The sequence below is a fragment of the Plectropomus leopardus genome, chromosome 4, assembly GCF_008729295.1.
Source record: "Plectropomus leopardus isolate mb chromosome 4, YSFRI_Pleo_2.0, whole genome shotgun sequence".
NCBI lineage: Eukaryota > Metazoa > Chordata > Actinopteri > Perciformes > Serranidae > Plectropomus > Plectropomus leopardus.
Genome location: NC_056466.1, coordinates 28816968 through 28843962, shown reverse-complemented (window position 1 = coordinate 28843962; position 26995 = coordinate 28816968). Strand labels below are relative to the sequence as shown.

The window sequence follows — 26995 nt, the reverse complement described above, 5'->3', positions numbered from 1 at the left end:
ACCAGAAACTGTAAAACATTTTTGTCATTTTTGATGGAGGGACAGTCATGTATTTCCTCCCAGACACTCAAGGACAACATTTTGTAGCTCAGGGAGTGTTGTGATATAAATAGTAATTTTAAAATGTCACATCCCAGTCAAACCACCTTCTCTGATAAATAAGGAACAGTCCCTATGGTTGAACCGAGAATTGGTATGTTGTATTTTGCTGTCCATGGTGTGATGATAGATTAAAAGAATATATTTATTTCTCTTGTACTTGAACACATTCGTCCATTCAGAAGTTACTTTTTCAAAACAGTTCACACACAGACCAGAAGTGAAGGTCGTTGGCCACAATAACACATTACGCCCTCTCACACACACACACACACACACACACAAAATGCAAATAGCAAATACTTCCAACAAACACCGCAACTCGTAGGCTAGTAGACATAATTGGATATGAAGAATTCCTACCATGGATGTATTATAAGGGAGTCTTTATTCCTACAAATATGACGTGGTTTTCTGGCGCCGCCTACTGGCGTATCGCCTGCCGTCCTCCTCTTAATAACGTGACCTCTTATCCCCACAGTGTGTGCTGCGCCGGGAGGTCTGCAACAGGCGACACTACAGGTAAAAAATAGCGACGTTAGTAACTTAGTGTGAGGTTACAGGACTAATTTCCCGCTGAAACTGCTCATGGTTAGCACATTAACTGTCAACAGCCGACACGACAGCAGGCCTATCTGTCAATCACACGGCTAATGAGGGTGTTAGCATGCAGCAGGTAGTTACTGCTCAAAACAGCTAACCTAACAACAGCAAACTGTCCGTCTTCGGGGTTGGATAGAGTACAGTCGAAAGTTTAGCTGTTTTACGACCAACCTATCAAACGTGAGAAAATTAAATTAACATTTTTGAGTCGGCGCCGGGTGTTTTTTGAGTGACTACATATTATCAGTCAGTAATTTTAAAGTGCGCCGAGGCGAAATTAACATGGCGAGAGGAACCAGGAGGCGGAAAAGCAAGAGATAACGCGACAAAATATCAAATGAACACTACTAGAAAAGGCCGGCTAAGGGGGATTAATTTAATACAGTAGACTCACTAGACTATGAAGTCAGTTTAAATCAATTTATTAACACGGAACTGCTAGTTATCTCCAAAGAAGCCACGCAGGTGCGAGACTCAGGCTGTGATTTAGCATTAAAGGCGCTCAGTGTGAATGAGTTGTCCTCACACGGCTCTCAACATGGCAGCGGCGGCTAGCAGCCAATGGTGCTAACGCATGTGCTAACGTTATAAACGTTGCTAAACAATGGCAACAGTGTTGACAAAGCTACCCTGTGGGATAAACACATGCACCAACATGTACGAGCGGCCGGACCAGTTAACACTTTCAAATTCCTTTGAAATAATGTGGAAAAAAATAGTTGCAATAACATCATTTTATTAGGAATAAACTGTATTTAAAATTATGGTAAATAAGTATATTGCACTTTAAATAATATGGAACATTTTGTCAGATCAATTCAATTGATATTCAACTTTAAAATGTGTGTTCATAATTATGGTAATAATACGTATCACTAAAAACATACTTTAAAACTTATGGCTCATCAACAATAAGTTGATACGTCATACAAATTAAATTGTTCTAACTACATTTTCCAGGTCAGTTTAAAGAAATTCTAAAGTGTTATGTACTTAATTACCATATCTATGAACTCATATATTATAGTTGTTCCAACAATCTTTTTCACATTATTTCAAAGTTTTTTTTTAAATGATATAACAACAAACCACAGAGAAACTCTGATTACAACACACAGAAATAGCTTGACTTCATTCACTGCTCAGGATGCCGTTACTCCTCTGTATCTTTACCATTTTTGCAGAGCAAATCAGTGGTTGCAGCCATGTTAATGCTGTGAATAGGGGAAAAAAATCACAATATTTTATAATAATCTCAATATTGCAACAATAATGTAGAGATGACTATTGGTGGGTTCACGAAATATTTACACAATAAGATTTTTGTTGAATTAACATCAGTAATGTGGATGTAATGACCAAGTGGATCCAATAAAACAGCCAGAAGAGGCTGTCAGGTTCTTAAAATAACATCTCTTCACTGTAACACATTTTCTAAGTAAAAAAATGCACATTGTGATTCACACTAGTGAACAGATTTTGAAATATTCCAGGGAGTAAGTTATTTGTACTTGTTTTATAGTTATTTGGGTTTTTATTATTCTCGACCAGTATAACCTAGATGTACCAAGTACAAAGGGGCCTAGGTCTGGGAATCACTAACATTGTTGAATTCATCCTTCAGGGACCATGAAGAACCTATAATTTCATTGCAATACAACCAAACGTTACCAATTATATTTTCATGAATATTCTAAACATTTGAAAATGTATCAGTTTTCTATATACATTCATTTGAGCTTTTTTTCATTAAAACTTTTTTCTTTCATACTTTGCACTTCAATCCAACGCTCTTACTATACATTACAGGTGATGCGATGCCTCAGAATGGTATGAACCATGAGGACAGAAGAGGAGAAACGTGTCATATCGCCTGTGAAGCCAGCAGTAAGGTCCCAGACACAGATATGGTTAATGGAGCCATTGTCCACAATGGCTGCCCAGCTGCTGCCACCAGAACCAGTGAGAGCATACCAGCTGGCACACTGAATGGTACCAAGCCAAAACACATGGTAAATGGTTATGTTAACCATTGGTACAAAGGCAAGAGTACAAAAGCAACACCTCCAAGGATCCCCAGAAAATGTGGAAGCACAATTTCTGCCCTCAATGATGCCTCAGCAGCTGGCAGGGGCCGCAGTGCAAGACCTCATGGTGGTATCGCAATAAACGGAGCCACCGGTCCAGACACCGTGTCTTCACCGTGTAATTCTGACCGAATGGCACCACAGCCCAGCAGGTCAGCAGCATCAAGGAAACCCAGAAGAAGAAAACAATTCACATTGAAGAAAAGGTGCGTCCCTTATCTTACAGCTGCTTTACATAAATCCAGTCCAAAACGTACATTCCTGCACAGCTACTCACACCTCCCAGCCCAATCTCCCCTACATATTCCCCCCGCTTCAGTCTTTATGCTAAGCTAAGATAATTTGTTGCCGGCTTAAGCCTTATATTTAGTAAACAAATTTGAGTGGTATCGATCTTTGCATCTAACTCTCAGCAAAAAAGCAATTAAATGTATTATCTGAAATGTGGAACTTCTCCCTCTTCCTGACTAAATATGCAATGTCAAGAAACACTATCAGATAATTAAACATAGCGCATACAAAGATTAGGCTGGTGTTCCTTTGCAAATAAGAAATGTGCCTTTTGCAGAGACACTGAAGTCGTCTCGCCAGAGTGCCCTCCACTCCCACCGATGCCTCCACAAGAAGAGGAAGACTGGGATAGTGAGATCCAAGAGGTCACCCTCCCTGACCGGAAAAATAGCTATTTTGGCATCTCACCCTGCGGTAAAGAAAAAAACATTTAAATATCAGAAATTCTCCCTCCATAGCACTATTTGGATACCATATTTTCTGAATTAACATTATCCTTACTATTTTGCTGTAAAGACAGTGGTGAAATGTGGAGGTACTTGTATTACACTTAGGTATTTCCATTTAATGATACTTTATACTTACTATACCAGGGAAATATTGTAATTTTTACTCCATTACAATTTTTGTTTGTTTTTTGTTTCTTTGTCATTGTTTTGCAAATCTTTGTAGTTGTTTTATTTCTGTTTTTAGTCCTTTTGTGTCTCTTTTAAGTTGTTTTTTGTCTCTTTCTGATTGCTATATGTCTCTTTGTAGTTGTTTTGTGTCTCTTTAAGGGCATTATGTGTCTCTTTCTGGTTTTGTGTCTCTATAATTGAGTTTCTTTTTAGTTTTGCATCTCTGATCATTTTACATCTCTTTGTAGTTGTTTTGAGTCTCTTTGTAGTTGTAGTTAGGAGTTTGATGCTGGACGGCCGGCTCAATAATCCATTCATCAGATTACAGTAATATTGCTTCCACTCCAGTAAAATAAATGATGACAAATGTCTGCTGTTTTCAAGGTTTATCGCACAATGAGCTGTTCCCAGAATTCAGATCAGGCCAGAGGTTTTACTGGTGTCCTGTGCCTTCGCCAGGTCCACAAGATGTGCTCCATTTTTCTCTGTGGGATTTGACGCTCAGGCAAACGGACAGAGTTGACCTGCCTCTGACAGCCCATTACAGCCCAGCTGTACACCACCGACGCCCCATCAAATGGACCTCCTACAGCCCTCCTACTGAGCCTGACCAGTTCGCAGACGCTGACGAGTAAGCCAACGTATGCTGTTTTGTTTGAAGATTGTTAGAAGTCAATGTTCTCGCACAAAAATTACCTGAGGAGTTGTGAATCTAGTTGTTGGCGTTGTGCAGATTTGGGGGTCATGGAAATGACCCATGCTAAGAATATTTGTTTAGTCAGCATCTGTCTTATTTTCCTCATCTAAAACAGAAGTGCAAGTCATTAAATCTCAAACTTGCTCTCAGTTAGCATGTATGCAAAACTTTAAAATCAAATAGGTTAATGCTGTCATAGGCCAAAGATTGAATGGTTGAGCCTAGGTTGCAATTGGGTTGTTTTATTTATTATAGGTTTTATTTTACATTTTATAATCAGATTTTATATTATAACATATTTGTTTGTGAGGCTTTTGTGATCTTTAGAAATAATTTTAGATAAACTAAACTATCATACTTTGCTGTTGTACCTCTTTACGGACTCCTGTCGCTGAAACCGGTCATGCATTTACTGTTCTTCCATTTCATACCTTTCTCACTTTGCCAATATTCCAAGAGCTGAACTCAAATAGTTTTCATGTATAGTTTTTTTATGTTTTAAAATGCGTTGTATGGGAACACTGTTGTCATAGTTAGTTGCTCTTTGGAGCTATCAGTTCAGTTGTTTGTAAATAGCACGTTCGCAACAAGCACGCAAAGCAACAATTTTAATTTGGGGACAGCAGACCTCAACAGGAAATTAAGGTTTGATTATGTTACAGCAACAAATCTTTATCCTCCCTTCCAGACTTTAATTTTCACAACTACAATAAATTAAATTTTCTTCTACCTTGTGGTCAAACTATGCATGTTCATCGCCAATAGTCACCGATGCAGACAAAATGTGGTTCACCTGCTTGGCAGGGCTGTTCAGGAGGAGCAGGCCCTCCTCTGTGTCGATCTCTCACGCCCATTTTACTAAATAAACCAACGGATTTACTCATGTTGCCCAGTTAAAATTCTACTGGTTAATTTTGGGGAGATTTTAGCAGCGATGACAACTTTTGGCCACTAGATGGTAGAGTTGGTGTCAGATTTAGCATTCTCTCAGTACCTCCACACACCTCTGGGAGTTCAGTGGGTTCATTCCCAAGGACTTGGGAGACACAAGCACTTACTTCCACATTGTTCAGACCCCATTTCCCCCTGATGTTTTACTCCAAATGCAACTAAAGATGGAGTTTCAGGCAACTGTTACTAAGCTGATTAATCTCATCTAATAGTGCTAAATCATTCATGTCCACAGACACCGTGTCAATAATAGATTGAGGTCATAATCTCTGGTGAAATTCACAGTCGTGCACTCTGATGAGACTTTGTAGTTGAATTCGAAGCAGAGCTCCAGGTTTTTTTTCTCCCAAAGTATACATCAGATCATTTCCTATCAAAGAGTTGAAGTAGCTTTTGATGTTCCCCAGCCGTCCGTGTGAATTTCATTGTTGATGGAAAGGGCAAATGTGACTGCAGGAGTGGTGATGTTTTCGGTAGGGGAAGATGATGTCGCACTGGTCTAGTGTTTGTGGACACTTAAGGTAGATTGAATGGTTACAGAGCAATTTGTGTTTCAATCATATTGAAGTGTTCATGGGAAATTCAGACAGCTGAAGCCACAGTTGGTAGTTTTTCTGTAAATAACTTTTTTGTCATATTTGCTGAAAGTGTCATTATATTCTGAAAGAAGTACATGGGAAAAATAACGTGTGAAAAATCATATCCCTCCTGCTCTTCCTTCTGCTTCTAATAGCGTTTGCTGAACTCTAACACGACTGACGGAAAACAACCAATCAGAGCCAAGGAGACTCCAACACCGCTGTCAATCACCGCTTGTGAACTGCGGTCAAACTACCAACCAAACTAGGCAGCACTGACCAAAAATGAATCAAGATTATGTTAGTCCATTGCCTATTTCTCACCTCATGTCCTTTCACAATCATATTGTAGTGTGCTGTTTGGCTGTAAAGGGAGAATATTTGCTCCGGCCGGTGGGAGGTGGTTGGTTTCCGCTCCACTCTTTTCAACATGGCGACCAAGTCACAAACACTCATTTTACAGCGAAACAGTACACTAAAATATGTTTCTGACAACAGTTGAGGCTAGAAATAGGAAATGCAGTAACAAAATCCTGATTCATTTATTTTGACAGTTTGACAACAGCTGTGTTAGAGACTCCCTGATTGGTTGTTTTCCAAGAGTCACTGTGGATTCTAGCAAATGCCATTAGAAGCACAAAGTGGGACCTAATTTTTTTTACAGACTATCTGTCTCATGTGCGTCTGTGAGGATTTAGTGATAGTTTCGGCAAATATGACAAAAACTTTTGCAGAAATTACCAACTGCAGCTTTAAGAATGCAGTGAAATCTGAGAAACACAACACAATAAAATTAAAGGTGTCAAGAGGGAACCCTGCCTCTCGATCACTGCATGCAGAAATAGCCTTTAGCGCATCCACCCCCATAACAGGATAAGTAGTTTAGGAAATGGACAGATGGATGACTGTCAGAATGTGAATTTTAATCTGTGTTTGTCTGTTTGAAGCATCAGTTTCCAGGAAGCCGAGCCACACTGAATGTCATTGTTAATTTACCCGTCCGATGATCATTCTTTGCAAACTTGGCTCACCCTGCCGCGAAAATCAGCTCCGGAGCAGAAATCACATATGCCGTTTGTTTGATCTCAGACAGTTTAATAAATATTTGTGAGCACGCAGAACTCTCTCCCAGACCAAGAAACCAGTAAACCCAAAATCGAATTTGTCATGTCGTCATGAGATTAGGCCCCGTTGCTTCTTCTTTGACAGAAAGTGTTGTTGTTTCAGCTCCATGTGACCTATTTTGTGAGGAGTAAATGCTTTTTTCTAAAATGCTTCCTCATCGACAGTCCCCGTCAACACTAGGAATCTGTACACAAAACCCATCTGTTATTAATTGCCATTGGAGCAGCTCACATACTCTCACATTTAGCTTTGTGAGAGGCTGCTTCACATTCACAAATCTAAACCAGCTTTCTTTTTTTTTAAAGTGTTTTCTTTAAGGTGGATTTTCCCTAGATTGCTGCAGTAGCTGTAATAGTCTTGCAATATAATTTTGTGGGGGTTGTATTAGAGTTAAATTGTTAGGAAATAGCGTGTCTCGTACATGTTGTAATCCTGGTGAGTGATTAATGCCTCTATATGTCTCAATGGACCCTTTCTCCACATCCTGCATTTGGACAAATAAGCAGACTGCTCGCCCGCCTACGTCCACGCTGCAGTTGTGCTGTTTCTCATGTTCAGCTTGTAAGTTCATGTTTGAACTAAGGTTGAGTACATTATTAGAGCTTTGGTGGCACAGTTTCTTGCATTAGCAAAATAGCCAGATCCACTTTGATGTTACATTTCCCAGTGCTGACATGACTTTGGGAAATTAGGTCCAGGCCTTTTTAGCGCCACATTTCTCAGATGTGAATCACCACCAGTTATTTCATCTGGTTCCAGTGTGACCAGTCATTTAGCATTCAGCGTCTCGATTGATCTGGCAACATAATGGTTTGTTAGCCTGGCACAGGAAGAGACCCAGGAGGAGACAGGAAGGAGGATTGTGGTCAGTTTAACCTCCTGCAGCTAAACCAAAGCAAACACATTGCGGTATAGTGGATAGACAGTTTGTCATGAAAATCGTTGTTATTCTAAACCTGCTGTCCTAAATCGCTAATCCTTCCTTCGCTCCACGTGGAAGCTGCAGCCAAATGTTCGGCTTAGTCGTAACTACAAGAGGTAACTTGAATGATGATATTTTACTGCAGAGATACTCAACTTTCTTTTGTAAAATGACAGAAGGCCATCATATCTATCGTATGGAATGAACAAACATTGAAAATAAAAATGAAATTTCAGGTGTAAGCAGGGGCATTTCGTGGATTTCGAGGACATTCTTCTATTTAAATTCATAGATGAAAAAAAACCAAAACATGTTCAGTCAATTTAATTTTATTGTGAATTAGAAAATGGTCTCCGGGCCACCTGGCATCCTATCAGGCGCCGGCATTTGCCTGCGTGCTGTGAGTTGAGCATAACTGTTGTACTGTATATATTTTTAACATAAGCAAATGCCATGTAAGGACTAAAATTGTGAAAAACACACCAATAAGAGAGAAACAGATGTGTATTAATCCAATACTTATAATAGTCCCATACAGATTTACTGTAAATCTCTGTCTTGATCACTGTCTGCTCAAAATGACAGTGCTGTTTCAGAAACTCACTGGGCCTTTTTTCTGCCTCCGTACTGGTGATAGCCATGGCCAGAGGCATTACATTTTTGTGTTGTACGTTCCATTTTTGTGAATGCAACTGAAGAATGCCTCAAGGGATTTTCTTCAAATTCGCATGAATGTTCAATTGAAATAAAAAATGAACTGAATAGAATTTTGTAGTCAAAGTTCACTGAAAACATTTCATGTAGGATTTAAGGATGAAGTGATGACATTTTATATCAAAAGGTCCAAGGTCAGCTTCACTATGACAATAATTTTCTGCAAAACCATGTTTCTGGTCATTTTTCAACATCATAGCTCAGGAACAGGAGGGGAGACATTTCTGCAGATATTGAATTGATGACAGAAAATTAACACAATTTAAAGTGTGGACATCCAAGATTAGTGTCATCTTTGATTCAGATCTTCTATGCTGCCGGGGGAAAGATGTTTATGAAGCATCCATGTTTTAGAATTTGTAGCTTCTTTGCAGTAACATTCATATTTGAAGCATTGTTCATTGTCATGGCTGCATACGAGCCTGCACACACGGATGTAAACTGTAACATGACTTTTTGGTAAGGGCATGTAAGGCTGTACTTGTAGTTTAGAAATGAATTTATATATTTGTGACACCAGTAAAGATTTACGGTTTCAGTTTGAACTTATTGGCATTGGGACAGAGTGCCACAGAGTGCCACTCAGGGAGTCAGAAATATTGAGAGACATGGGTATCCTAAAATCTTCCGATTTAGCGCATAAGGCAATAAAGAAAGGTTACCCAGCGTAGCCAAATTATGTACATATAGTATTTCATAATAATACATATTAGTAATCCAAAGGGTTTTATTGAGGTGGGGTGCAATTAGGTCACCATGGGTAAAATGACAATGGAAAAAATCCTGTTTCTTCACATTCTTCAACACAAACATCAAGTAAAATGTGCTATATCAACAGGATCCTGTCCCTTTCCCTCCTCCTTTAAATGACCTCCTGCACTGTGCATGATAAATTACACACCCGGATCAGACAGGCCCTCAGCTCTCTGTTTCTCCTCTGTGACTCACCTCCAGTCAATTGCTTTTTTTCCATCTCTCTACAGTATGTCCGGTCATTTCCCGTGCCTTCTCTTGATTGATCTTGTAACTCTATGTTGGCAAGTACAGGAAGATGCCTGTGGTTAGCTAACCACAGCCAGAGCTAACCAGTACAAAAACATAAATAAATTGGCTGTTTTTTTGGGGGGGTAGGAATTCTGGTAAATTCAAACAATTAACTGGAGTCCACACCAGTGAAAATTGGTAAAAGATGGAAGCATCAAGGCAGCTTTGGAAAAATTGCCTCAGTCAGATTAGATCCATGCCAGTGTTATTTAATTTGGGATTTTACTCTATTTTTTTCACAGAATTAAATTTAACGATTCTTGGCGCTTGTTCTCTCTAAACTTCCAGGTGGATATAAATGGTGGCTAGCATGGAACGGTTTGTTTTTAAGGCTGTGAGGATGTGAACACATTGATTTCTCCGTGGTTCTATAAAGCCGATTGTATCACTCACAAAGAAGACGGTTCGTGATTTCCTGTCATTGTGACTTAGCCCAGTAGGACGACAGCCAGGGTGTAGGGATCTGGGTGACAGACCATCAAGAAAAAAAGTGCACATAGCCTGTGGAAATAGCTGGCAGTGGTGACTGTAAAGATTACAGCCGGCTGATGACCAAGCACACTGTTTCTTAACCTTGTGTTGAAACAAAAACGTGCTGCAATGCTCTGCCCTCACTGTCCCTCCATGTAGGTCAGCATATACATGAAATCATCTGTGGGCCTTAAGCCTGAGCCAGTTTGTTGGTGTTAATATTTTAAAACTTGGGATGCTCTAAATAAGTGTGGCATATAAAGTGTTTTTGGGTGGATTGCTCTAAAAGAAGCCATTGCCACATCTGTTGAACAGAGGAAGGGCAACAGATTTTGCTGAGTCAGAGTGATTGGAATCAGGGGGCGTTTGCCTCGAGTAAAATCTTCACCATATGGTGAAACTGGAGCACTGCGCCAGTGCTACAAACCTGGGTCTGGTAAATTCACTTCCTGAGTGTCACTGTAATGCTATTCTAGGAAATTTTTATTGTAACATGATGTTTTTTATGAGGTTAAAGTTAAGGAAATACATATGTTTTAACGTATTCCTCCTGAATTGAATTATAGCAACAGATTTCAGCTATGCACAATGACAGTCCAGTTTGTCGACGAGCACAACTGTCTCTAATGTTACAAAGTGCGATAGAAAAGATAGCGCCATCCGTGAATGTTTAACATCACATAAACACAGACATTCCCACAGATGATCAAAAGGAGAAAAAAAATGAGAATTTCAGGATAATTTTACAGGGTTATGGGTACGTTTTGTATTAAAGTAGTTTAATAGTTGTGTGTATGGTTATTCTCCTTTTAGAAAGAAAGTCACCTTAGGTTATACAGTGTGAAATTAGTCCTGCTTTCATATAGACTTGTTCCTGTTCTTGTCAAGGCATCCTTTGCAACAATGAGAAGTGATCATTTCATTTTAAATTGACTGCATTTTCTCGTCGAGGTCTTAGTATAGGAGCCAGTCAGAGTGTGGTCAGTATTAGGAATTTCTTTTAACACTTCAAAAGATGTATTTTTGTAATTGAATGATTATTCTTGATTCTTTATTTTATTTTGCTTTAATAGTCACTTACACTAAATATAAGCTATAGGGTGAACCTTTTTTTTTTTATTATAAATTAATCTGAATGTCTTTAATATATGTATTTATTTGGCCTATTATAACATTGGGCAATATATTGACATTATGTTGATATCCTGAGTAGATCATCTTAGATTTTAGATATTCTAATGTTGTAATATTAATAAGTGTTGCCTTTTTCTGCTTTCAAAGGCAGCATTACAGTAAAGAGATGTGCAGAACTGAGCAGACTTTTCCAGCTGTTCAATGATTTGCCTTTGCCCACGTAGTCATTATATCCACATTTGCTGATGATGATTTATCAAAAATCTCATAGTGCAAATATTTTGTGAAAGCACCAGTAATCAATCCCTACAATTGTAGCTATATCTATATCAAGGTATATGATCAAAAATATTATATTTGATTTTCTCCATATCACTCAGCTCTACTTTAAACCTGACAGAAATGATAATATGGCATTTATTATGGTAGTTTATTAGAATTAACTTCTAGGAACATTTCCATCATAACATCATTAGTCCTAGCCCTGTGTCAATAAAAAAAAAATCTTTAAACCCAGATTAACATTGAGCTTCTTTTGCTCAGACCAACAGTCCAAAACCTAAAGGCATTAATTTTGCTACCATAGACAAAAAACAGCAAAAGATGCTGGAATGACAATATCTAATAATTTATCAAAGTTGTTGCAAATTCGTCTTCTGCTGTTTAGCTACTCACTTTATCCCCTAAACATTTCTGCTCCATGACTGTAAGGAGCAGTTGTTGAACTAAAACTGCATGAACCTTTTTTAAATTGCAGATGCCCCACTAACACTCTGAATGTTCTGTGTTGAGTTGAACCCGAAGTCCAAATTGATCTTAAAGGGGAATTATGCCCAAATTCATACACGCTATCCCTGTGGTCTAAGGCTGTCCAAAAATATTACTAAACATAAACAACATTCTCCCAAATCCAAAAGCTAGAGTGCTATAAGTTTGTGATGACGGGAATAAAGTCTGGAGCTGCTCCATACATACAGAATGGTGAAAACTATCAGTGGGTCCCAACTGGTGGGTCAAGTCCAAAAATAGGCCTCAATGCTAAATGCACTGCGCCTGACTTTTGAATGTGTCAAGTTTGTAAAAAAAACAAAAACAATAACACATTTTATTTCACAATCCACTATATTTTTGGCACTGAGCTTTTATTTTGCGGTGCCATTTCTGTTTATTCTTACAATCTGTTTTATTTCTTTGTGTTCTAAGCTAATGTGTTGTTTAAATTTTGTGGAATAAAATAAAATATGTGGTAATTTGACTATATTGTGACCTTGAACTAATTACTAAGGAGGACTCTGGACCTTGTGGCTGGACCAGTTGGGAACCACTGTTCTAGATGACACTAAAATCAGTCAGTGGAATGATCTGAGTATATGGGATTTCCTGTTTCATAACTAAGAAAACTTGGAAACGATATACCCTGTGACATCACAAGTTTGAGACATTCCTCTCTGTTTTTTGGCTTTGAGAGAGAGTAGCTCATGTTCACAAGTATTGATAAAACGGAAGAATGGAAGTAACATTGGAATTCCTTCTACACCCTTACCCAAAGCCTTACTTCAGGTGTTAGGAGGACGTAATATCATCCTTTGTCTGAACATGCAGTAATTAAAGGGTTATTCGACTCTATTCAAGCATCATTAAACACCTGCAGTAGCGTGCCAGGCCCAGACAGAGGCAGTGTTTATCAGCCATGCAGCTCCTGACCCTCTGGCCTGTTGGGATGCTGGGCTCGTAGCTCGGCTGGCTGCGACGCACCGGCCTGTGACGACCTGCTTGTCTGGCGGCTCTGCCTACCTGTCTGCCTCCTACTTGCCTGCCTATATTTGTCTACCTACCTGTTTTGGCAGTCTCTTACTGACAGGCCTCTCTGTCTTCCTGTCAAACTACTCGCCTGGCTGTCTCAGTGCTGCCTCTCTGGACATATCCTGTCCAGTTTCAGGTTTGTTTGTTTTTTTTGCTTTTGCTCCTGCCTGTCAGTCGTGGTGCAGTAGCTGTCAGTCCTTTCCCTCCTCTCTGGTCATCTTTTGTCATTCTGTCTGCCTGTCTGGCTTCTCAGCTGAGGGATGTCTGGGTAGGTGCTGGATAACAAGGACCCCGCAGACCCACCGCTCTCATACAAGAACAGAGACGAGGAGGGAGGGTGAGAGAAAGGAGGAGGAGTAGGAGGCTGTGACAGATGAAAGGAGAGATAAATGGAGAAAAAAGAAGGAAAGGAATAGGGAGGGAGCACATACACTAAGAGAGGGTGTGGAGAGAGAGGGCGAGAGGCAGGGAAGGAATGAACACATGGAGACTGGCGTGCGTTAAAGGGAGACGACGAAGGGAGGATGAAGCAGATGGATAGGTGGGAAAGCAGAGCGGACTGAGTGAAAGAAGTAGTGAGACAGGGAGACGGGGAGAAACGAGGCATACTGCTTATTAAGAAGCTTACACTCCGCTGCTGTTTCTTTATTGAATTAACACACAGACATAGTGCTCGTCTGAGGAGAGGAGCCGTGACTCTGTAGGGACTTAATGTGCTCCGAAACACACATCCGACCGCACGCTGGATCCCGCTCACACCTTCTCTTAGGCATGCACACCCACGCAGGCAGTCATGTAGTGTCAGACTCCTGGGTCTCTGCACACAGTGATTGTGATGAGACCTGCATCTGAATTACAGATGAGACCGGCGAGTGTAAAGTGCTGCAGTCAGAGTTAGAAATTTACACACTCATTTATATAAAACATAACTCTGACTTTAGTTATTCTCATCAGGCAACCTGGGCCTGTCGTGTCTCTTTCTGCATGATGATGTGGCCAAACAGTCGACCACATTTATAATTTATTTGAATCTCAGCGGGCGTAAAATAAAGAGATGCCTTGAAGGCAGTGATTATTAGGGGCTGAAACAAAAGTCAGCATACAGTTAATTGCAAATTAGTTTGATAATTGATTATTGTCTGGTTCCAGCTTCTTCAGTGTTAGGATTTGCAGCTTTTCTCAATTTGATATCATCGTAAATTGCATATCTTTGTATTTTTTACCATTTGTCCAACAGGAAATGCCATTTATATACATAAGCTTGGGCTGGATGAAATTATGATGACTGTCTTTCACTATTTTCTGACATTTTATAGGCTAAACAAGTGATTTGATTATCCAGAAAAGTATATTGATCACTAATGAACAATCATTAATTTAGCCCTTATCCTATGCTTGATACAACTGAAAAAATCTCCCTCACTGGAAATATTTCAAAATAACTAGATGCCGACATCTGTCTGTAGGAGGCGTGGAGCACTTTTAAGCTTGGGCGAAGGTGGTGGTATCTTATGAAGGTAGACAGTCCACAGCATCAATTGAATCCATAGGCCAAGTAAAATATATATTGGCTGTAGATACTGTGTCATCACTCATTGGTTTGTGGACTCCCATTTTGAAGCTGCAATTTCAGTTGACGCCATCTTGGAATTTTGCAGCCAGAAGTGACCATATTTGGATGAAAGGGTGAGGCAGTTAAGGAGCAAGGGGTGTGGATCTGATTTATGGACTGTAGTGATGCCTTGCAGACAGTCTGTCACTCAAAGCGGCCACGCCCTAAAATATGTGTTACTTAAATCGTTAATAAAATTGAAATAGGTAGGTTATATTAAAATTCACCCCTCTCTTACAGTTGTCACGAACAGAGCTTTATAGACCAGAACTGTTTTTGTAAGCTGTAAGTTTGTTATTTCTGCTAAAGTTGGGCATTTTAACATGGAAGTCTATGAGGATGGACTCACTCCTGGAGCCAGCCTCAAGTGGCCATTTGAGGAACTGCAGCTTTCTACACTTCCATGTCAGCTTCATTTATCAGCTAAGGGTGTTGCTGCGTGATTGGTACCAACTATGTCTTATTAACTCGCTGGAAAGTGAGCTAAATAATGCTCCAAATTTCGGCTAAATTTAAGGGAGGGACAAACTGGCATGAAGATTGATTCTGCGGTTCTAAACTTGAGAGGTCTTTTCCGTGCTAAATTTTTTGTTCTTTACAATTAAAATGCTCCTTCAAATGAAAGCTGTTCAATCAATCATTCGATCAATTTTTTAAGGAAAAGGAAAACAAGCAAAAACAATGAATCGCCTCACATGCACAGAACACATTTAAACATGATTGTCGTGGAACTCAAAAGGCTGACTGTACTGGTATTAGTGTATGCTTTTAAGAGAACTATATTGGCGTTATTTTCAATAGCCTATACACTTCAACAGCATGAGGGAATCCTTAAAAAACAGTTATGGTTTATGGTCTGTCACCCAAAGATTTTCTTTGGCTCCATCTGACTACCCTTATGAAAAATGTCTGGAGGCACCACTGGTGAATGAAGTGAATCTTAAATATACAGTCTAGTGGACTCAGTAGAAGCTTGTATGCTAAAACAGGTGGTATACTTCATTAAAAATGTCTCTCACATATTTGGCTTAACTCCCTCTGCATTTTATTCAGTGTACAGTAATTGCTCATAGCATTTGTCTTTATGCTATTTGCTGAGCTGGTAATTCAGTGTGTGTGTATGTGTGTGTAAGTGAGTGAGTGTGTGTGTGAGTGTGTGAAAGAGCTGTAGAGAAAGAAAAGAAGAGTGTTTTTTCATATCATCCTCTCTGTGTGTCTTTGATCAGCAGGGCTGAACCCAGAATCCTCATTCTCCACATTGCTCTGTGGAGCGATAAGAGGAGTTGTTGCTAGCTAGCTTACACCTCCCACGCCCATTCCTACAATACACAAACACACACATACACACACTTGCACTCTGCACACCATACATCACCCAGGAATCTGCCCTTTTAAAGATGAATTACACTCACTTTCCTGTCTCTGTCTGCCTCTCCCTTTTTTCTCTCTCTCTCTCACACACACAATGTAGGGGCTGAACAGGCTGATACATGACCAAGGGTCTGCAGCTCTTCTGCCATCCATTCAGAAAAACGTAACCCTTTTTCCGCCCCTCCCTCCTCCCTCGTCTGCCTCGGCCCATGTGTTGTGTTTCCATGCCTTTTGGAGCTGTGGTCAGCGGAGCCATCTTTGCAGCTGTATCCACAGTCATAACTAACTTTCCGTAGGGGAAGGCCCGTCCGACAGCACATAACAAAAGAATGTGACCTGACTGTCACAGCTGATAGAGATATCTGCGGCCTCGTATGTCCATTTGCACCCTAGCAGTAGCTGCCGGTGGAGTTCAGCTGTTTCATCCATTATTACAGTATCGGGTAATTGTCTCGTAATACAAGTCTGACTTTACAGTAGTTTTCACAGTGAGCCTCCCCTCCCCTTTATCTTCACTGGAAAACACTTGTGGTCTAAAATCAAATTGTGGGCGGTGGTATGGGAGTGATGCTCATAGAAATTAATTATTTGGAGAAAAGGACAACGACAAGCAGAATCCTACATGGCGTTTTTGGCCATCTGTGTTTGGACGCTGCCTGGATGTGGTGGTGAAAGTTAACTGCGAAAGTAAAGCTGTCATGTCATTCTGTTGGCACAACACACATGTTTGTTTCGCTCAGTTTGACTCTCTTTAGGAGTCACTTCTCTCAGGATGACATTGTAAAGTGTGATGATTCTTTATTGGGGCTGAAACAATTATTTGATTAATCAGTTTGTTTAACTAATCAAACTAATATTCAATTATTTTGTTTAGTCTTTTAAGATAATTAGCAGAATACTTGTGGGGATTTGACTGTTGTTGCTGCTGTTTTTGTAACAACTTTGATAACTTGTGATGGCCACTTTCTGATCAAAACTAATACAATTAATTGATTAGTTGATCAACAGACAATTAATCTCCAAGTATGTTTTGTAGTTCATAGTAACTTAACAAAGTCTCCAATGCATTTTTTTTAACTATTTTTAGATATCTTATAGTCCAATCAATTAATTGAGAAATAATTACAGTAAAATCGATAGTGAAAATAATTTTTAGTTTCAGCTCTGTTTCTGATGTCTTATGTAGTAGCTGATGACAGATGAACGTGATGACAGCTCCAGGACCCCAGGAACAGTGCTGGGCTATGAAGCCAATTTTGGTAGTGGCCAAACAGTAAAATTACAACTCCCAAGTCCATCATATGGTGCCTTTTCCTATAGTCATACATTCTGAAAGTCATTTTTAAATCACTGGATACATTATTTATAGCATTACAATCCCTGTGAAATAACTCATTTCACTGTCAGAATTTGATGCATTCTAATAACATGTCGAAGTTCTCAAAGAGCTGCAGAATTTCATAATTTTGTCCCCATTCAAGTTAGTAGCGCGCTAAACAGGAAGTAATTAGATTGGCCCCTGGAAGGCTCTAGTACACTTTTACTATGGGCCAAATGATGCAGAAGCAGCGCTGATCGTTTGGGTAATTTCAGCAGTTGAACAATTTAAGCTTCATGCACCACTGAGCAACTTAAATTGGAATAAATGGGGCTACGCCTTCAACACTGTATCAAGGTCTCTTAATACTGTCAGTCTATGTACAGCTCCCGAAAAGCGAAGCAAAAACATCTCGATCGCCCCCTGGTGGTTGGCTGCAGTATAGGTCATAAACCCTGCCACCTCCGTGTTAGCGGAACAAATTTTTTCTGCTTTTTTTTTCATTTTAGGTATTTCTTATCACCCTGATGTGCTTATGTTTAAGGTTTCTTTTTTTCTGTGTTTGGTTTGAACAAGTTATTGGATGCTAGCATAAGGGTGTGATTGTCAGCTGTGTCGATCTGTGTGCTGGTTAGCAGTGGCACTGCTTGCATTTGGGTCGGACAGGAACTTGATACTGCGGCTCTACTTCCGGATTTTTACTGCATACTCTGGCTCCAAATGACGAAGATGGCTGCACCCGTATCAAATATTCTCTCTTCATTTGTGCACTGAGGGAGGAGGTGGAGACAAGTTGCCCATCTTTATAAACAATCTATGGTACCAAAAACCATATTAATCAGGACGTTAGTTGAAAATTGAATCAATATAAAGAATATTTAATAGTTTCAGGACCGGTTTTGATTCATATATTTTTCATTCTGAAATTTTCTCATGAGTCACAGCAGATTTATGATTTTCAATAACTGAATGTGGCTGTGTAATTTGATTTCCTGCATGGCTTTTTGTAAATGATGCTTAGTATACATGTCACTCATTTACTCTTTTTTCACCCTGAGAGAACCATCCATTCATAATGAATACATCACTTTCCAGCAGTGCATCACCATCGCATATGAAGAGGGAGAAGATCCCGCACATACTAATTAACCTGGGCATGTTTTGTCATGCTCCCCGTCAAAGACCTCTCTTAATACAACACATAGATGTAAAACAGAGCCGCCTGCCATTAAAATTTTGGCTCAGCGCGGGCAGAAAAAGTGTGCATCTGGTGGAATGGCACCTCTGTGCTCCTGGCGGTGTAACCTGGCACCGGCTGCAGAGAGATGGCAGCGGGATGGCAGCTTAGCAGGCAGACAAACAGAGGGAGCGGGCACTGTATCCAGGACGAGCAAGGTCACCGGCGCAGGTTGATTGAGTGCTCGTAGGAGTGGGTGACCTCCTTCGCTTCCCCTCAGTGGCAAAAGGGAGAGGAGAATGAGGGGAGGATGGAGCAGGGGAGGAGTGGAGCGAGTTAAGAGCTTGTGTCGCTTCTGTCTGTCCCACTTTCTCACTCCCCTCTCTCTGTCTCTTTCTTTCTTTCTTTCTCCTCCTCTCACAGACATGTTACTGTTCTCATACACTCACATATTTACACAGTACTGTATACTTCCATACACACTTATCAGGGCACAGTTAAACCCTTTCTGCCTCCGTGTTCTACATACAGCATACATGCTGAGTGTACTTTGGTGTGCCTACACACCGCATATATACAAGCCTTGGACCTTGGCCGCGCTCACTATATAGCATCAAAGCAACGCCCTATAATTTAGAGCCTATGTTAAGTTTATCTGAGACTCTCTTTGTCTCAGCCACCTTCTTCCCCTCAGCCCGCTCCTTTTGTACAGGGCCGTGTTGTTGTACATTAGCACAGCCATGGTTGCCGTGCAGCATTGATCACACTTAATCACTGTGACAGACGAGCAGGTTGGTGAGTCAGCGGGCGTGCACGTCCATGTGTGTCAAGAGGGTCTACCACTGAAATGTAACAGGCAGGTTTAAAACCTGGCCATTGTGTGCTAATGTGAAAAGCACAGCAGGGCTGATCTGTGGAGGGCAGAGAGGAAGAGGAGGAGGAGGAGGAGGAAGGTGGGGATTTAAAGGAATAGTTAAGCATTTTTGGACAGTTTATTTTCATTTTATTTTGTTTTGTTGAGAAGAGAGTTGGTATCTAACATTTGTGCACAAAATATCTGAGGTGTGGACTTGGGTCATAAATTTGATGCCTGGACATAGACTTGTGACTTCACTTGGATTTGAGCCTTTTGACTTGAAAATATTTACAATATTATGCATAGAGAGCCATGAAGAACTAATGTTACATTAGCACCAGATTGAGGAATAAGAACACCAGTTTGGAAGAAAAAAGATACCAATGATAATGTCGGGTGCCCACAAAAAAATATGCGGTGGTCAACAAAAAATGAATTGCAGTATGCAAAGTGTGCAGTTCAAAAATTACAGACGCAACAACGTCCAGCTTAATTTGGCACTTAAAGCTGCACAAATGTTACGTCAATGTGAATATTGACAGCGAGGTAATCCTAAGCTTCTGTGACTTGCAAAAAAGATTTGTTCCTTCTTTGCTAAATTTCAAGTTACAGCAGCCAGTTAGCACAGAGTCTGGAAACAGGTGGAAACAGCTAGCCTAGCTCTCTCCAAAGGTTGCAACTGCCTACCAGAAGCTCACTAATTATGAAGAGGTTATATCTCATTTGTTAAATTCATGAAAAAAACTAGAGTGTAATAACGTGCACTGTGGCTGTGTCCATAGTCATTAATTCGACAGTACAGTGAGCTCATCGGCAAATGCAGAAACAGACACATTTAAAACATGCCAGATCATGTCAGCTGGTGGACCATTCATAATAAATACAACATGCATTTTAGTAAATTAAAAGAATATCACATAATTATAGTCCGAAGCAAAATAAATGCCACAGAAAAGGGGGTTGGTCCCTCTCTGTCTTTAGGCAAATAAAATTTTGTTGTCGGCCTCGGAAGAGATTTTAATGAATTGATAATTGATATTTCTTTAGTGCTTATGTGAAACCCCAAATGTATTTTTTCTATCTACAAATTTAAAAAAATGTAGCCCATCTACTTTTGATTTAGTAGCACAGCCAACTGCAATTACTTTACAGAAGAGGGCTAGCTAACATAAGCAAGCTGGGTTGCTACAGCAATGCATGATGCTAAATAATTCATAATTAATTCATTAAAAATCAAAGGCTGCTTGTTCAAGTGAGAATAAAACTGCTCTGTTTGGTGTTAGTGATGTATACATACTAATGTTACCACTAACCTGCATATTTAATCCAACTCACCTTTATTCTTACAGCACGCGCAATATATCTGGATGCACAGTGTCCCCCTCTGTCACCATGGTTTGTCTTCTCTGTTGTCCAGGTGTTTCAGCCATTCTCTGAGAGTCTTTTGCAGTATCAGGGAATTGCCTTGAACGGTCTTTAACTCTCATATTTGATGGTAAATATGAGAGACTGTGTCTCACATGTCTTCATCGTCCCTTCTGGCAATACAAACAGACAGCACTACAAAATGTCAAACTCACAGTGTACTGGACCAGAGAGTAAGAAGTGAGTGATTTCAGACACCACCTGTTTCTTAGGCGGGTGCGGTGACGCCGTAAAAATAAAATATTTGTTTTAATTTACATATGGTGTTTGGGCTGCCTCAAACTTTTAAGTTGACTGAATTTGAGAAGACAAGTTGAGATGATTTTGTATTGATTCAACATGTGTCTTCAAATTCAGTCAACTTAAAAATCTAATGCAGCTCGGACACTAAATATTTTGAGCTAAAATAAATCAAATTTTTTTTTTTTTTTTTCAGTGCATCCTGGAAATCCTCCACTTGTTGCCTGGCAACCTTACTGTGACAGTATTGATTAGTGAGCTTTAGAGGTGTTGCAAAACAGATTTCTTAAACTTTAGACAGAGTAAGGCATGCTATTTTCCCCCGTTTCCAGACTTTATGCTAAGCTAAGCTAATGGGCTGCTGTCTGTGGCCGTCAGAGTGGTATTGATCTCACCATCTTTCTCTCAGCAATAAAGCAGATAAGTGTTTCTCCTGAAATGTCAAACTTTTCTTTCAACAGTGCAGTTGTCAGAGGTGCTTTTTTGTGTTTTACATTGAGTTTTTTAGTCCTCCTCTTTTATTCATGCCTCGTTCGCCCTTCCTTCTCCCTCTCTCTTTGTTCTTCAACCCTTCGCTCTCGTTGCTGACGTCTGTCTCTCCTCTCACAAATCTCTCCCCAGTCTCTCTACCTTCAGGCCTTGGAGGGAGCCTTTAAACTCCCACACTCGCACTCCTTGTTGGCCTCCATTTCTGCGCGTGTTTGTTTAGCATGTTTTATCTCCTCATACACCATCTCACTCTCTCAATGCAATTCATTTGCAGATCGCTGTGTGTGAGCTCCGTTGTCTGCTGGGTCGGAGGAGCCTTTCTTGCACCTTTTGCGCTATCGCACATCCACAACCTCCAGGCTGGGTCTTTAGGGTCATGGCAGGGGATACTTGCTTTGTCTGGAATCTAGCCTTCCGGATGTTTCTAACAGGTGCCCTTAGACACCCCTGTATCTATGTCTGCTGAGATATGTGGCAAGGGTGATATGTGTGTGTGTGTGTGTCCGTCCGTGTGGGTGTGTGTTTGTGTGCATGTTGGCAGTGACTCCTGCATCCTCCAGGGGGTCATCAGGGGCACTCACTGTAAACAGATCTTCGTGGGCATCAGCGAATCCTCCGGCTGGTGCACGTGCTCTATACCATTCTGTCATTTTCTCTCTCTCTCTCTCTCTCTCACTCACACACACACACACACACACACACACACACACACACATAAATACTCCCACTCATGCATTCACACATATTGCTTATCTGTTGACTGTAGGTTTCAGTCTCTCCCCCTCTTTCTCTCTCTTCACACTCTTTGTCACACAGTCTCTCTCTACCCCTCTCCCTGACACCGGGGCCTCCCGCTTGCTTTACCGTTTCCAGGAAGCGGGTAAAACCAGTCTTGAGTTTCGCTCCCCTCCATTCCAAGCTTCCAGGTGGAGAAAATAGACTCCGCTGTCGCTCTCGTCCAAATCTGTCCCCACGTTTGAGCGGAAAACAAACAGTGGAGCTGCCTGACAGGTCCAGAGGGGACGTGAGAACCTGAACACAGCCCAAAAACAGTTGCACTATAAAGCTGCTGCATTTCATTTGTCATTTCCTTCACCTTCCACCTATTCCCGGTCACATGGAGAGAGGAGTCCACCGCCGCCGTAACTGAAGCTCCTTTTTACGTCACAACCTGCTGTCATACATCATTTCGAGCCCTATAAATAGCCTCTTACGCTCTCTACCAAGCTGTCAGATGGTTACTTTTTTTTCAGGCCATAATGATACGCTGCTACAATCAGTAGAACCTCTCATGTTGAAAACTATTCTAAGCTGCAAGGATTCCTAGAAGGACAGCGATGTTCAGTCACTTCCTGGAAACCATCGTCAATCATGTGACAGCATTGTCTATTCCCTCTTCCAAGTACTGCTGCTGTATCCCGCCTCTTGTAGTAAGCTGGGATGCTGCCAGTGTTTACATACTGCTTTTCAATTATACATTTTAGCCACAAATGATGCTGTTTAATATGACAGGTGTCATAATATGACTCTCTTAAAAGGTGTCATTTGTTTACTCGGAGCCATGTATTTTTGAGGATTGATAATTTTAGGTTGTCTCTGCTGCACTGAAACAACACAATTACAACCTGTCGTTAGAGATGCTCTGATTATTGTAGGTTATGTCCTCGTTTCAGTCTCAAATGTTTCAGAGAACATTGCATACCACTCTTTATTGATTTTTTAAAAAGTATTTATTTATTTTTTAGATTGTATCGGAGGTATTTTTTTGTCCGGCTGCCATGTAAAGAAAACGAGATTCTACGAAAGTTCTCACACAACTGCTTTCAACCATTTTGGCAGGTTTCTTAGTGAGCTGTGTTTTGGCAGCTCTCCCTCGTGTGTGTGTGTGATAGTTGTTTGCTGAGTTTCAGGAAGGCTCACTTTGCCAGCAGGCCTGAAACAATAGAGCACGGTTTTCTCAGCTTGTTGCCACTCAGTGTAGGCCTTCGCCTGCAAGAGCGACAGGGAAACCCCGGACTTGCCACCTCCTGCTTCTCCTCCTCCCCTTTCTTCTTCTTCTTCCTCTTCTCCTCCTCCTCTTTCTCCTCCTCCCTCTCTCGCCCCCTCTCTCTCTCTCTCTCCCCCCTCTCTGATGACTCAGAGAAATGTGCTTGGCTCGGCTCCCGCAGCCAAAGCTTCAAACTGAGGTCTGATGAAAATGGAGTGAAACTGACAGAAGATTCCTTTATAAGAATTTGGCTGGATTAAGTCCTTAAGCTATTTCAGATGTACTGGGAGGTTCAATAAGTGCAATAAAACAAAAAGATTTGTTGAAGATAGGCCGGATGGGTTCATATTTCTGAACTTCATACATGTTTGTGTGCTCACGCTGTCGTGCTGGAGCCGGTTGAAGGCAGACGATCGCTGCCAAGCACAGTTGCAAACATCGTAGCACAGTTTCAAGGCTGTGAGTTCATGAAAAAAGAAATTGCTGATAAGATTTAACTGAGGGTAATGCTGATTTATGCTGTCTGTTTTTGATATAATGGATTTAAATTTAATGCCTTGCTGACACAGTGATGTCTGTGTTTTCAAGTATGTATTTTTTATATTCCTCCTTTTAAAAGACATTTGGCTGAAAGTAAAAAAACATATTGAGCATGTTTTATAAATGTTATGACTGACGATAAAATAGATGTCTCATATTGGTCAAAACAGATTTTTTTTAAATGGCTTTTAAATTTTTATCCCTTTCAAAAAAAAAGTCTTTATACTTTATACTTAATTTAATAATGAAGGCATTACATTTTTGATGGTACTGTTATCTGCCTTTAAGGACTGACTGTAAAGAAAATCACTTTAATTATATTTAAATGATTTCAATTTAGTTCATCTACAATAATCCCCCTTACATGTGTATTTTTGTGTAATACTTTACTGGAATTAGACTGGAATTCAAATGATGATATAAGAATTGTGCAGAAACCAAATAAAGTAAATAATGTAGTCAGCTCCAAAAAGTTTATATCACTCAAACATTTCAGTTGTCTTATCTGATTTATTTAAAAACTAGAAACCTTTTCACAGGTTTTAATTACACAATTTTAAAACACATTTTTCTTATCCTGTAAAACAATATTTTCATATATCACTTCCACAAATTAGTTTTCCTTTTGACATGAAATGATTGCAGCCTAATGTAATATTTTAAATCAAACCATTTCATATCACACAAGAGCACAATAATATCTAACAATGTGTAAATCAAATATGGCTCCAACGAGTTGGTGAGGTGTTACAGCTTATTTGCTTTGCTGTTTTAAAATAGAGATATATATATATTTTATTTATACATTTATTTATTAATTTCTTATTTTATTTTCAGCGTTAAATAAGCTTAACACTTCATTATTAATGTTCTTATCACAAGTACAATTTGCCATTTTCTGTCACAGATTACACAAAACAGTATCCGTTATTATCCTGATAGTAATTATAGCCAATATATCACACAACACCACTAATTTTATCCCCAGTATACACACATTTTACATATATTTATAAAGCTAATAAAAATGTTTTGTATCTTCTCTGTAATGCAAGCCTTCTTAGAAGTGAAATAAACATGTTGAGGGAGAATTAAATGAGGTTTAAAATTTTAAATAGTTCAAAACAACAAGATTTTCTTAAGCATCATGCAGTGTCTTTAATTATATATTAATAATAAATAATATATAAAGCAGTTTCAGTCAATAAATGTGAAATAAAATGACACAGACTTACTGTATGCTGGCAGGTTTTAAAATGATTTGCGGAGTGACTCACAAACGGTTTTCCGGACTTCTCGTACTTGTTGCTTCTTGTCTGACCACTTGGCTTCATTCAGATTTTTATGTGTCACCGTGGCTAATCTGGAGCTCCGGAACATTAAAATGGTGGATTTGGCATCTCTGTCCAGTCGGCCTTCCCAAACTTTGGCTTTAGTTGTTTTAAGAAACTCTGGCAGCGGTTGGACTGTGTGCCGTTAGTGGTGTGAAAGCATGTACATCTGACGATACATAGTTTTTCTTCTTGTTTGACTCACCGTAATCTGCTGACTACCAGGCCTTTCTCCTCACTTTTCTCCTTTTTGGCTTAATCTCATCTCTTCCTCCCCTACTTTTCAAACTCTCTGTCTTTCCCAACTGTTGCTCTTCTAAAAATTCCCACTTGTATAATCTTGCAATCTTATTAATTCTGTTCTCCTATTTTATTCCTTTCTTTTTTTATTCATCATCCACCTCTGTTTAACCAAAAGCCCCTGATAGTTTCTGTCAGAGATATCTACTCTGTGTCACACCCTCCCTCTCTCGGGAGAGCGTAAAATAAAAACTTTGTGAATAAGAGATTTGGAAAAAAAAAAATACAATATTAAAACTCACTGCACACAGATGGTTAAATGTGGCAATAATAGCACAGCAGATTTTCTTGGCAGTGCTTTACAGAGTATTAGGTTTAACTGTTGGCTGTAATATTTTTGGCCAGCTACAATAGCTGCTCCAAAGCTAGCATTGTTGAGGGGTCCCCCAGGGCTTGTACATTGGCCCTGCATAGTTTCTTTTCTGGAATAGCATCTGCTTTGTTCTCAACTCTGAAGTATTATCCGTCAGATCGCATATCTAACTATACAGATCTTAATAGCTCGAGCCTACGGCCTTCTGACACACAGTCACACACAGAGCGATCATCACAGGAGCTCAGTTGGTCACCACTCTTACAAACGGCACACACATGCAGAGTCATGCACAGAGCTAATCGAATGGCTTGTGCAACACTTGTGATAAATCTGTTGAAGGAAATGACCCACTGTAAAGGAAAGAGCAAGATCCCCCAGCTGCTTTGAGTACTGTTTAAATGTGTGTACGTGACAAAGAGAATATACTCTTTATCTATTTAGTTTGCACTCTTGAGTGTATGTACAGTATGTGTACACACAGTTTTTCTACATGCATACTTTAATTTTGTGTGTGTGTGTGTGTGTGTGTGTGTGTGTGTGTGTGTGTGTGTGTGTGTGTGTGTGTGTGTGTGTGTGTGGCAGTCCTTTTCAATGCTGTTATTTGAGTTTGTTCTACAGGAAATCAGTTTTTTGTGAACGGGTGTTTACGATGAACATGATTTTGCCTCTCTGTTGTACGTGTGCTTTGACAGGCATGCAAATGCAACTGCTGTACATGCATATGTGTGATAGTCTTTGTATGCATGTGTTATTGCATATGTGTCACAGAGAGCAGCAGACTCAGAGGGGTTTGTATGGTCGGCCCTGTTGCTGGTAGAAATCCCTGAGCAAGCTAGAGAAGCAGAGCAAGAGAGCTGCTGAGTGTCATTGTGTGTGTGCATATGTGTGTATGTGTGT

At 40.0% G+C, this 26995-nt stretch overlaps 1 protein-coding gene across 2 annotated transcripts in view; it reads left to right on the top strand.

Annotated features, from left to right (window-relative positions):
- The first annotated feature begins 403 nt into the window (after window positions 1–403).
- LOC121942088 overlaps window positions 404–26995 on the top strand; it is a 71026-nt gene continuing 44434 nt past the window's right edge. Inside the window, exons 1-4 of one of the 2 annotated variants that reach the window (XM_042485185.1) lie at window positions 404–621; window positions 2512–2995; window positions 3358–3494; window positions 4157–4328. In XM_042485185.1, the coding sequence (XP_042341119.1) occupies window positions 468–621; window positions 2512–2995; window positions 3358–3494; window positions 4157–4328 (947 nt within the window). In that variant the 5' untranslated portion in view covers window positions 404–467. Of the gene's footprint in view, window positions 622–2511; window positions 2996–3357; window positions 3495–4156; window positions 4339–26995 lie in introns of both variants that reach the window. The other variant, XM_042485186.1, reaches the window with a different exon arrangement.